Source organism: Petaurus breviceps, unplaced genomic scaffold (genome assembly GCF_028583685.1).
Source record: "Petaurus breviceps papuanus isolate PSGF00001 unplaced genomic scaffold, PetGlider_PUasm1.0 76, whole genome shotgun sequence".
In the NCBI taxonomy this organism is placed as follows: Eukaryota; Metazoa; Chordata; class Mammalia; order Diprotodontia; family Petauridae; genus Petaurus; species Petaurus breviceps.
In genome coordinates, this window is record NW_027186473.1 from 24368216 (window position 1) to 24381673 (window position 13458).

The following is a 13458-nucleotide window of genomic DNA, read 5'->3' on the forward strand; positions in this document are numbered from 1 at the left end:
GGATCAAATACACTGAAGCAACAAGCAAAACTTAAATTCTTTGACTATATATAGACAGATATCTATGTATATGTGTGGATACATATATACATATATATATATATATGAATGTGTCTTTGTGACCACAAAAGTCTAAACATGTTCCCCTTCATCAAAAGGCTAATCAGCAAGCAATTAAGTGCCTACTATATGGAAGACTGAGACCTATTAAAGCAAAACTGTCCCTACCACCAGAAGCTCATGTGATTTTAGGAGTCTCCTTTTGCCACCTTATTAAAATGATGAAAATGGACACAATGACATGCTAAGACAACCTATTATCATCCTTTATGTGACTTGGCTATATGTTGTGACACTTCTGCAAATACTCAACAAAGACTGTTGAAAGCAAGTACTTGGCTCCAGTAGGGCTTGCACTGAGACTGACTTTGCTGCACTGGTGCCAGCCCGGATATACCTGCAAAGTTTGTCTTTCCACTCAGCATACATAAAACTGCATCCTGGAATGAGGAAAGACAGTCAGTCACTGCAAAGTAAATAAATCATCTTTCTTTGAAAAAAAATTCAACAAGCTCTATTCCAATGCTTGTGATTGATTCACAAAAAAAGACTTCTGCTTACTTTTACCAAAAAAAAATCTCCTTTTTAGCCTCAGTGATTAGAAACCTTGATTCTGAGCAGAAATCACCAAACCCATGCTGGAAAGGCTGCACAGTAGATGAAAAACAACTCTGGGTTTCTTAGGGGAAATCTAGATTGGAGTCCTGGCTCCACTTGCTATATTCTTTGCTATTTGGACTAAGCCACTTCAAATTTCTTAATTGAATTTTCCTAATTTCTTAAATGAAGAGATGTTATAGCTGATTTCTAAGTTCTATGTAAGATTTTATTTATCTATACGTACACAGAGATTTATTTGTTTATTTATTTAAAATCATCCTACCTAATCTCTTGGTTTCTCTGCCTACAGAAAGTCACTTTCTCTTTCTGTAGATAGGTGTATCAATAACAATAATAATAACTTATATAACCCTTTAGGTTTGTAAAGCACTTTACACATATTATTTTATCAGATTCACCTAAAATCCTGTCAAAGAGTAACTACTATTTTCTCCATCTCACAGATGAAGACACTGAGTTTGAAAAGTTGAATAACCTTTCTAACATTGCAAAACTAATATCTAAAGAAACATTAAAATTAAGTTCCTTCTAACTCCAAATCTGGCACTCTTAACTAGTACCATCCACCTAGCTGCCTCTGACCATGGTCTGGGGATGGAGATGGCAATAAATTTAATAAAAGGATGGTACCAGAATAATCAGAGAATGTTTAAAAGTATTTACTTAAGCTGCAGGACCACTAAATTCTGGCTCACACAAATCAATTGTTTGATTATGGCCTAGTCCTTCTGGTACTTAAAATCAATTGCTCAAAATAAATAATTAGACAAAGACAAGCTGAAACCAGGCAGAGGAATACAGAAAACAAACAAGCTTCCCTAAGAACTAAACTACTAGAGACAAATATTGAAGTCTGCCAGCACAACTACTTGAGAAATCTATGGCTCAGCCAAATGCTTTCTTTTCCTACAGCCTAGCATCCAAATCTTCAGTTGGTCACATCAACAAAAAAAAGGCATAAAATGAATAATTATGCTAAACCATTTTAAAAGAATGAGAGAAAGAAATATAACTATCAACAATGAGCCTTTTTCAGAATTATATTAAACCCACAAAGAAATATTCCCCCACTCCCAAACTAGTAAGAGGCAAGATATAGGGAGAAAAATAGGTGCCCTGTTATTTTCTACTTTTGTTTGAAGGAGCCTTTTTTCTTTTAATCTTTGAAAAATTGTAAAACATAGTAATATATTTGAGTATGAATGAGATACTTGACCAGGTGTTAAAAGCTGTAGGTAACCTTACTACAATGAATATTAAAATAAGAATAAAAGTGGATATTCTTTAAAATTCTGATGGATTAGGTTTTAGTTTTTTTAAGGAAGTTAAAGTTGTAAACTATACAAGCTATACAATACAACATCAATTTCCATATCTCGATATCTGTATGAACTTCATTTTTAAAAGTCAAGTTATTGATCAATGGGTCATGACTGGGGTGGAATAACAAAAATTTTGTCCCAGGAAAAAGAATTGGTTGAGTACAGGAAATTTGCCTGAGAAACTTAACAGCCAATTGGTAAGCCATAATATTTATTCCTCAAAGACAGCAAATGTGGATAGGACCTCATGACTAGATGAGGATGATAACATCACCAGTCAGAATCTATTTACTAAATCATGAGGAAGGAAGAAGGAAGAGATTCCAGCTTTGATATCATGTTGATATTTTTCTGGAGTTCTTCTGTCTAAAGCCAAGGCTGGGGGAACCCAAGCTCTATTCTAGTAGTGAGGAGGTTGGCCTATCCCTTGCTTAGAAAGCAGATTTATCTCAATGTAGACATCAGGCAACCACTGAGATTGCTACATAGCACACCCCAGCAATGTAGGGAGAGAGGGAAGCTTGGAGTCCAGAAATGAAAAAAAAAAATCTCTCATCCTCTAAGCCTCTTTCTCCTCTCCAACGATTAGCCTGAAGAAGAAATTCCAGATGGAAAAAGGCAGGGAGCCAGAGACACCTCTGGTGCTGGGCACTTAAGACCCTTACATCACTTCTTCCCTCATCCTAGAATTGTGTTTTTCTTCTCCTAAAGTCTTATTTCCCCTTTCTCTTGCATCTCAAAATTTCCCAAGGGCCTGGGTTTTGAGCAAGAAAACCACTCTGAAAATATGAAAATCAAGACAAAGGCAGAAAAATTCCAACAAAAGAAAGGTAAATCATTCCACAATAATATTCCCTAAATTCATTCAGCTAAATGGTACAATGGATAGAGTGCTGGTTCTGGAGTCAGGAGGACCTGACTCAAAAACAGCCTCAGATACTTACTAGCTGTGTGACAATCTATATTTCACTCAAATTCATTATGTGAGAAGCTGTTTCCTCTCACATTGTGTTCCTTACACAAAAGTTCTCTTCCTCCCCCTCTCTGGAACGGAAATCTCTGTATATACAAAGGTGGCACAGTAGAGTGCCTGGCCTAAAGTCAGGACAGCTCATCTTCCTGAGTTCAAATCTGACCTCAGACACTTATTAGTAAGGTGACCCTGGGCAAGTCATTAACCCTGTTTGCCTCAATGTTTTAATCTGTAAATGAGCTGGAGAAGGAAATAGCAAAACATTTTAGGATCTTTGCCAAGAAAATGCCAAATGGGTTCACAAAGAGTTGGACATGATTGAACAACAACTATAAATTCATGCAGGAAAGAAAAAGAAAAATAATACGGTGAACTTTGTAACTCATAACCAGTTTTGCCAAGAAAGATTGGTTGTAATTAGAAGGTAAATGGTGAGGCAAAAAATGGCTAAATGAAAAAGAAAAATAGTTGGCTTTGGAATTAGGGAACCCAGGTTTGAATCCTAGATATATAAATAATATAGCTTGTTGACTGTGTGGTTTGAGGCAAGACCCTTCATTTTCCCTTTGCCTCAGTGTCGCATTTCATGAATGATGGGGAGGACACAGATGGGGAGGAGGTTGCTGTGAAGAACTGAGAACTTTGGGGATATAGGAAATGTTTACACAGACCAAAGCTTACCATTCTACAGTCTCTTTTTTATATATTAGCCTTTTGGGATTTCAAGAGTGAAGAAACAACTATCCCTTTATGATAAGTAGGTACAACATTAAACTTAAATAGCAAACTACTTAAAGATCATCCTTTGGTCAGTATCTATAATTTCTTTCCCCATGAAGAAGTGACTGCTCTTACCCTAAACATGTGAGAATGCCTCATATAGTGTAGTGTGTAGTGCTTGCAATGGCAAAGAAAAAACCCAATGCTATTTATGACTGTCTTTTAAACTTAATTCATATTTAAATAATGCTTTAAGGCAACTAGATGGTATATTAGATAGAGTGCTGGGCCTGGAACAAGCGAGACCTACTGGTTCAAATCCAGCATCAGACACTTGGTAACAAACAGAGTAACACAGGAGTCAGATAGTTATGAAGTTAGGGTAGGAGTAACTGCTTGGTCCTGGGTAAATGTGTTTCTTTGGATTCAAAGATCATTGCTGATGATGACTGCAGCCATGAAATGAAATGACACTTACCCCTTGAAAAGAAATCTGGAAAGTGTACTAAAAAGCAGAGACATCACCTTGCCAATAAACATCCATATAATCAAAGCTACAGTTTTTTTAGTAGCAATGTATAGCTGTCAGAATCAATCATTTTGAATTGTAGTACTGGAGAAAACTTGGGATCCCCGTGGACAGCAAGGAGATCAAATCAATCAATACTTAAAGGAATGAAGTCAGGGTATTCATTGGAAGGTCAAATACCAAAGCTGAGGTTTAAATTATTTTGGTCACATAATGACAAGACAGAACTCACTGGCAAAGACCCTGATGTTGGGAAAGATTGAAGGCAAAAAGAAAAGGGGATGGCAGAGAATGAGATGGATAGATAGTATAATGGAAACAATGAACATGAACTTGGACAGACTTTGAGATAGTGTAGGAGAAAAGGGTCTGGTGTGTGTCTAGTTGCTAAGAGTTTGATATGACTGAACAACAAAAACAAAATGTATGTTAATGTGTCTTCATTTCGTCCTTTGTTTAAAAAAAAGATTATAATAATAGCATCTAACACGTAGAATTGCTGTGGGGACAAATAATATTTGTAAGTGCTTTGCAAAGTTTGAAGTACTATATAAATGTTAGCTATTTATATTATCATCAGGTAAGGATTTTCATCACAGTTACCTTGTGAAGCAGCAAAAGTATAATTATCTTCATCATATAGATGAGAAAATTGATAGTTTCACCTATATAACCTATAAAAAATTAAACCAAATTCCCCAAAGGTATTCCCAAGGATATATGTAAATGAACCCAAACCTTCCGACTCTAAGTCCAATGATTTTTAATCTATACCAAACTATTTACTATTTGGTAAATATCAGTACACTAAACAATGAAGGAATAAATATCCCCCAAATGAAGTTCTAAATCATTCTACTTTCTAAAGCATTTACTTTTTATGATTTTTTTTATAGTGTAGCAACTGGGGTTATCATTAGAGGTGTTACAAGTTTAGAGCTTTTAGAAAAGAAAGAAAATGGCAGCATCTAAATTACCATGAATTTCTCTTGCCAACAGTGGTTTAATAATTCTAATCCACATACACCATAGGAAAAAAATGTTTTTTTCTTCTTTTTCAACATTAATGAACTCTCTCAGCGAGCAAGATAAAGAGTTAGGAACTGCACTTGATAGAGTGATGAATCTGGAGGCAAGAAAATCTGGGCTCAAATTCTAACTCAGGCATTTCATAGCTGTGTGGACAAAACTTTCAACTTCTGTCAACCCCTGTTTCCTCATATGAAAAAGTGGGACAATAAAAGTATTTAATTCCCAGGGTTGTTTTGAGGATAAAATGAGATTTTTTTTAAGTACTCTAAAAACCTTCAAGTGCTATATAAATGCCAGGTCTTATATGTTTTAAATACAGTAGAGCTACATTATTTTAAAAAAATATTTAATTGATAAGGCATTTTTTACATAATAGTTACTACCCAAGTACCTCCTCCCAATCAAAATAAAAGTTAAGCAAGTCAATACAATTTCAAATTATGAAATAGATGACCTTTACTAATGGTCTACCATCAGTTATCTGAAACAAGTATTGACCATTGTGTTTAATCTAAATTCAAAGAAATAATTTGGATAAGGATGCAAAATCCCTAGAGAAAACCATTCTTTTATTCTTTAGTGTTTCTTTAGCCCACAGCAACTGTAAATGCCTACACTTCCCATTTTACCATCCAAAGTATGTATTTACACCATCTAAATGATTCAGTGGAACTAAAATGACTAAAATGAAAACTTCCTTATAGCCTAAAATACAGGAGGAATCATAGTATATGTACTGAAGTTGGAAGAGATCTTAGGATCCCCTTCTAGTTCAAACCCTCATTTTACAAATTAGGAAAGTAAGAAACAGACATTAAATGATTTGCCCATTTTAGCAGAGGCAGTAAATTACAGTCAGAGCAGGAAGACACATAAACCCTAAACATAGCTTTTCTCATAGCAATACATGTCAATTTACCTAACTGTGACTTGATTGGAAAAAAGCAATTATATAATCTAAATTCTGGAGGTAGCAGACATAATATAATTGTAGAGAGTTCATCTATGTTACATGTCAGTGATTTGTCACAAAATATGTGTTTCATTTGAAATATGCTATTAAATTTCTAATAGAGGAGTTACATTTTCATTTTCTTACATATTCTACCTGTTTTTGGAATTAATAAAGGTATAAGCAACAGATTTGTATAGTCATAAAACAAACAAAAAACAATAACAAAATTGTAATGTAAAAATATATTGAGAAAGTGAATATTTATTAACTTTGGATATTTCAAGCCAAACGCCAAAAAAAAAAATCACTTTCAAGTTGAAATGTGGGTACTGTAAGGAAAATTTTCCTTATCCAATGTGCTAGAGTGGATGGCATCAACAAATATTCAAATCAAAAAAAAAATTTCATGTCCATTTGAAAGCATAAGGAAACAATACATGATAGGTGAGAATGGCTCAAAGTTATTGGTCTAATTCCCTGCTTTGTAATGTACCTTACTGGGTGGACATGCAATTTCCTAAATATTTATAAATATAATTATTTGTAACCATATATATTTAGCAGAATATAGTGAAATACCTGTACATAAAAAATAATCTAAAAGTTCTCCAGTTCAACTGGAGTTGTTTCAGACAGTTATGGATTAGAGTTATTTTTTCTAAACCAAATACATGATCACTAAGGATATTTATAATACACCATTATAACTCCTTAGAAGGAATACCTAACTAATCATATACATGCTGATAAAATAGCTAAATATGTATTTAGCCAGTAGAGCAGAACAGTAGGAAACATTCCAGTTTATTAGATAAATTCATACTCATCAGAGATATTAGAACAGCAAGAACCATTCCAGTCTCTGAGGTAACAGTTTATAATTTATAACTTTCTTCTTACTCTCTATTACTACCCACTCACTCTTTAATGAAATGAGAAAGATGAATAATAAGTCAATCTCTAACTAATGAATCATTAGGGAAAAAAAAGTTGGTGATTCAAACTTCAATTAAGACTCAACATGTAGTTTTTCATAATTTGTAAATTCAGGGTGAAATTATCAGGTGTACAATTTAAAATTTTAAAGACATCTCTACTGACATTGATTTAATGTGATTAGGTTGCTTTTCTAATTAGGATACACTTTTGGTTGGTAAAATAGGATGCAGTAACTTGAACTTAAGGATGCAGTTTAAAGTAATGTATAAGAAATCAGTAGTAATCCTATAATAGTTCCTTATCTGTTATGTTTCTTTTCCTATGATAAACTCTGAAACCCACCTACCAAAAAGTTACATCTTTTATAATCAATTAAAATTATCATTTATATTTTCATGTTGCTTAGAAACTCAAAGATAAAAGAACAAATTTTATCCAAATAGAAGTTTATACTAGGGTGACTAAAGGGGGAAAAATCATGCCAAAGGGGCAATCAACACAACTATCAATATATGTATATCAATAAATTTCAAAAGAATTAATTAGCAGAATAAATTAAGGAAAAGTCAGTTTCTTAAATGTGGTATATGCCATTCTAAACTAAATAATTTTGGCATACTGACCTATGATCTGAATTAGTTCCCATTACACTCTGGATGGATTTAAATAAGGTGTGTAGAGAAAGCAGGAAAAAAACCCTAGTAATACCTTAATTCTAACAAGTATTTTTTTTTTTGGTAAATAAAAATTCCTATGCCTATAATGTAAACAATCCTTGTGCCATAATATAATGATTTGTCTATCTTAAAACTTTGTCACATATGATTATAGTAACACTGAGAAAGTGTCTTCCAAAGGAAAAATCTTCATTAAAAAAACTTAAATTTTTATTTTCCTGCATAATTAGCTTAAACATAATTTATAAAATAAACATTTTGAAAGTAGTTTTCCTCTCAATACTTATTAAACAACAAAAACAACAATGCTGATATTTGATTCTTACTACCCCAGGAAATGAAGTTTCAAAAATCATTTTACGATTCACTTTTTAAGATTTAGAAATAATAGGAGAAGCCAAGAATATTTCCTTCCCTTATGATCCTAGAGTACAGTTATGATCCTATTACTGTTTGCTTCCCCAATTTGAAAGAACTACCTAAAGCAAAGTATTGTGTAATTATAATAACTCCCACATGACACATTATTATAGTTAAATACACTTGTCATATTTGTGTCTACTGGTTTTAGAAACATGGGCAAAAGCAAAAAAAAAAAAAACCAATAACAACCAAACAAAAACCCACAATCACTTAACACAAACTTTCTTCTCCCCTTCTTTCTAGAGAAAAGATTCATTATTTTCCCACAGTAGATTCAGACATTTATTCTCATTTCCAAGAGCCTCCCCCTACTCCTGTCCACAATTTTTTTCTCCAAATGTAGGAACCATTTAGAGAAAAGAAATTGGACTTTTCAAAACATACTGCTGATAACTATCAGTAAGTAACACAGAAGAACTTTACTGACTGTGGTTTCAATGAATTAAGCCTGATTCACTAAGAATGAAAGGCAGAGCTGTTCAGCAGTAATTGGCCAAGAATCCCTGCTGTGAAAAGTACTTGTCAAATATTCCTTGTTTACAAATAAATGCCCAGACAGTAAATTAATAATAATAATAATAAAGTTATAATAATTTAAAGGATAAGCTATTGATTATGTTTTTGCCCACATCCAGAATCTATACCTTATTGGTATTGTTTTCTTGTTTATTACAAGTACTAAAATATTCACCTATTGTGGTTGAAAGAGCTAGTGAAATTTGTCCTTTGCACTGTCCTACTTACCAATAACAGAGGTTGCACTTTGTCAAGTAATCCTCTGAATTAATTTATTATTTCTTTTAAAATTACTATAACCTGTCAGATAGTTCAAAGGTCTTTCTGTATAGTAACAATACAAGCTTTATTGAAACAAGACAACTGAGCCAAAGAATAGGGCCTCTTCATTTAAAGGGACTGCTACCTAGCTAATAATGTTCCTTATCACTGAGGCCAAAAAATGTATATGTCTTCTTTTATATGGATCTCTTCTGTAATATTTTCCAAAAGCCATAATATTAGAAAATTCAGTTTATACTGATCCACAGATTCCAGATATGTCTAGAATTACCTATTTCATTTTTTTTTTACCTTTTCTTTACCGTGGTCCAACAACTAAATCATGAAAACCAGATCTTTTGACTGCAAACTTTAAAACTATTTTCTACTTGAGTTGATACTTATTTTCTTATATAATCAGAACTATATACCACATACATACAAATAGATTAAGATACCTAAGGATTAAAAAAAGACATATACCTTATAAGGGAGCGAGGAGATGGAAAAATAGAATTAACTCTAAGGTCCTATATTTCTATAGCACATTGCACATGGCTGTTCTTCCCAAAGAACTCCACCTGCTTCTCAACCCTTCAAAAACTGCTGAGCCTACATAAAGACACTGGGGGAAGGGGGGGAGGGTAGATGAGAGGGAAGAGTAGTGTCAGAATAAATTCAGTATATAGTTTCCTATTTCTTCACAATTAAAAGCAATGACTGAGTTAAGTGAGAAGAGCAAGATTACCAAATTTAAAAGAAGTACTCAGATAAAGGTTTGGGACCAAACAAGGAAAGTCAGAAAAAAATGAAAAAGTACAGAATGGAGGTGAGATTAGTAAAAGAGAAAAAGATTAGATCAACAACATTAATGACTTTGTTTCTATTTATATTCAAGTTTTATTCTGCTATTTTTGTTGCGCTCTAAACACAAGTGTTGAATTGTGGATTATTATGACCTTAGGAACATAGGCTAGCTATTTCTAGAAAAGCATAATGCTCCCCACCCACCCCCCTTTTTTTTGGTGGGGGGTATAAAATGTACCTTCCTGAACCTCATGTCTTCCTCAGCTCTGAAAGGAGATGGAATATTGCTAAATAGTTTAGGACTAATCTATATTAACTGACTCGGTTGTCTGATGTGTTCAGTATGATTAGTTCTATGAAGTTCTTGGGGGGGAATAAGTGGTGTTTCCCTGTTACATACTTCTGTTCCCTGTTAATTTTCTCTTTTCTTCGTTTTCCTTTTTGAACTAGTATGCATTTTCAGATCCAGTTATATATACTACCCACACACATAGGCACATACTACCCCCTTCTCATTCACTTACACACACACACACACACACACACACACACACACACACACGAGAAGACCTATTCTTCTCACTGCCCTGCTACCTGTCTTCAAGGCTACCACTAAAACATGGAGAAATGGACTTTCAACAAGCAAACACTTCTGGGTAGGTGGTATTTATTAGAATGGTTTACATCAAAATCAGGACCTCCTTTAGTAGGACTATGACCATCTAGAATCAAGACAAAATACCTCGAGTAGACTTCTCCTGACTTTTAACAGCCGAATGTAACTTTTGGGGGGGGGGGTGTAACACGAGGCAGTTGTGGTCAGTGAACCCTTCCCTAGTTTATCCCCATTATAAAAAGGAATGAAACCCTTCTTATCTCTACTTAGTCTATCCTTGGCAACAGGGTATTTTAAATGAATCCCCTCGTTAAGACATTTTGGAATTGGGACCACGGATATTAGGGAAGAAAAGGGGAGAAAGTTGATTTAGAATGGGAGAGGGAAGGGAACAATTTTAATTTTGGCACCGAATTTTGGAAGGCTGCATCTGTATGAAAACAGTTTAGCGCTTTCCCCAAGAATGGAGACTTTATCCATGCACACTAGGAGATGGCTGACTGCAGCATCTTATGAGCCTTTTGGCCACCTCCCGGGAAAGGCACGAATTCTCATCCCCTTCCTGAGCCCCACATCGAGGATGCTAGTTGGAAGCTCGTTCTTGGCAGAGATAAATAAAACAAGTAAAACGGCTTTCCCCCTCCCTGACCGTAGGCGGATTTCCTAGATCCTGCGCTGAAGCCTGGAGTGTCCCCGTGAAGCTCAGAGTGTGCATGAAGAGAAACACTGAGCCTGGAAAGGGACTCGGGGAGTCTGGTTGAAGGGAAGCCGCACAGAGGATTAGGCACAGTGCACCAGGGCCCCGCACCAAAAGAGAAGGTACAGGTGCTGTTCCCGCGCCCTAAGCCCATAACACAGAGAGCAAACAACAGTCCAAATGAACCTCCAGCTCCAGAAAACAGAGGTAAAGCGTTTTGGAGGTGGGAAGGAAGTCAGGAGACTTCCAGTATCCGGAGCTGAGCTTTTCCCACTCCCCAGAGGCACAGAAAAACCCCGAGAGACATTCATTCACAAGCTCCAGCAGCAACTTCCTGGCAGAGACAGCCCCCTTCTCCCCCCATCCCCCTGAGTCTCCCCCATCCTCCACGTCTTCCCCTCCCCCTCCCCCGCCTCCTACTGCACGGCCGCCTTGGTGTAATTATTATAGTCATAAACAGATGGGCTTTAAAGGGGTTAGGAACCTCCCCCCCAACATTTGTGCGCCTTCCCCCCCCCCATAACAGCTCCCGCCACCAACCCTGAAATAGCATCTGGTGCCACCCTAAATACCAGCTCTTGCTACCCACTTTTGCCCCAAGTAAAGGCTCCCACTCACTCACACACACACCCCCATAACGGTTTCTAGCTCCCAGGATTAAAATACTATAGCCTTCCAGCAGCTCTCCTTCCCCGACCCCCCACAATCATTTCCTACTAGCTCATTTTCCCTAAGATCCAACTAGACTAGCCCCCGACATCACCGCTCTGGGCGCTTTAAATAAACCCTTTCCTTGGTCAACCACCCCCAACAACTTAACGGATTCCGTGAATGGACCAACACCTTGTCCTCAACACGCACCCCCTTCGCAAGCCGAGGAATGACAAATAATAAACCTAAAGAAGACAGAAGAGAGGAGTCTGTGGACTAACGGGAGGGAGGTCATGAGCAAGACAAGGAAGAGAGAGGCAGTTGGGACAGCTGAAGACGGTGCACCTCTCACCATGTTCCCCTCCACCTCATGCCCAAGCTCAAGTGCACCCTCACCTCAGTCCACTGCTCCCCTCCCCCCACCCTATTGCCTCGTGCTGTCCATCTCCACCTCCACCTGCCTACCTTCATTGCTTGGACTGGCTAGGAGGGTCCGGAGTGCGGCGCAGAGTAGGAGACAAGTCCAAAGCCGAGCTCGCCGGGGAGCAGAGCAGCACCCGGCCAAAGACACAGTGGCCGAAGAAAAATCGCTACTCCCACTGCTGTGGTCAGGCGCACCGCAGCCGCCGGGGAGACGCTGCCGCCGCCGCCGGGCAGCCCGGGGCTCAGAGCCCCGCATCCTTTCGCCTATCTCCGCAGCTGTTCCCGCGCACTGCTCTGTTTGTCCTTTTGCCGTTGCTGCTGCGGAGAAGAAGGGAAACGTAGCTCCTCTTTCTCCTCTTCTTTCTCGGTCCCCTTCTCCTTGGGGCTTTCACTTCCTCCAAAGAAATAGTAATCACTGACCAGAGGAGATAGCTGAAGTTTTCTTGTTCCTCCCTCCTTAGAGGAAATAAGTAATAAAAAAAAAAAAAAAAAGAGCAGTAACAGTTACTATTGTGGTACTAGACTTGCACTTAAGGCTGCAGATCAGATCCCGGGTTCTCTGTCTCCCGTGTCTTGCACTTTTGGAATTAAAAAAAGATAACAATAATAATAATAATGTCACTAGGGAAAAACAGAAACTGCTTTTTCAGTTTGAGGGCTGAAATGCCAGAGGATAAGGGGAGATAGCACTTATCTCGAAACAGGACGAAAGCAGCAATAAAAGAAGAAAAGGGGGGGGGGGGAGCCGAGGTGGAAGGAAAGGCAAGAAAAGGTGAGATGCGGGTGGGAGGGGAGAGAGGAGAGAGGTGAGAACAGAAAAGGAGCCAGAGATCTTAAAGAGGTTGGAAGAAGGAAATAGCTGTGGGCTGGGAGCTGAAGAGGGGGAGGAACAGACAGAGGGAAAGAGGTAGGAGCTTGGAGCTGCTGCTGGCGGCTGCTGCCCCTGTTCTAGTTGAGGTTTCTGCCTCTTAGCAGAGGAGGAGGCAGTCAGTCTATGTGCTGCCCGGGAAGCGAGCCTGAGTCTGTTCTGCCTTGAACAGTTAGCTACTGCTGTGTCTGGATCTGGATCTCTTCTGCCTCCTTCCTTCCCTCTCTCTCTCCCTCTTTCCCCCTCCTCTTCCCAGCTCTCCCGCCCTCTCCTGCTTTCGCTCTCCTGTGAGTCTCTACTGTACGTGTGAGTAGTCTACGAAGTCACACACACACACACACACACACACACACACACACACACACACA

General features: G+C 37.6%; 1 protein-coding gene and 1 pseudogene across 4 annotated transcripts in view; both read right to left on the reverse strand.

The window, feature by feature from the left end:
- Positions 1 to 13353, reverse strand: part of EPHA5 (EPH receptor A5) — a 520714-nt gene extending 507361 nt beyond the window's left edge. For all 4 annotated transcript variants that reach the window (XM_069105317.1, XM_069105316.1, XM_069105315.1 and 1 more), the window contains exon 1: positions 12265 to 13353. In XM_069105317.1, the coding sequence (XP_068961418.1) occupies positions 12265 to 12478 (214 nt within the window). In that variant the 5' untranslated portion in view covers positions 12479 to 13353. The remainder of the gene's footprint in view (positions 1 to 12264) is intronic.
- The window catches only part of LOC138174917 (suppressor of SWI4 1 homolog), a 63997-nt pseudogene continuing 63025 nt past the window's right edge, over positions 12487 to 13458 (reverse strand).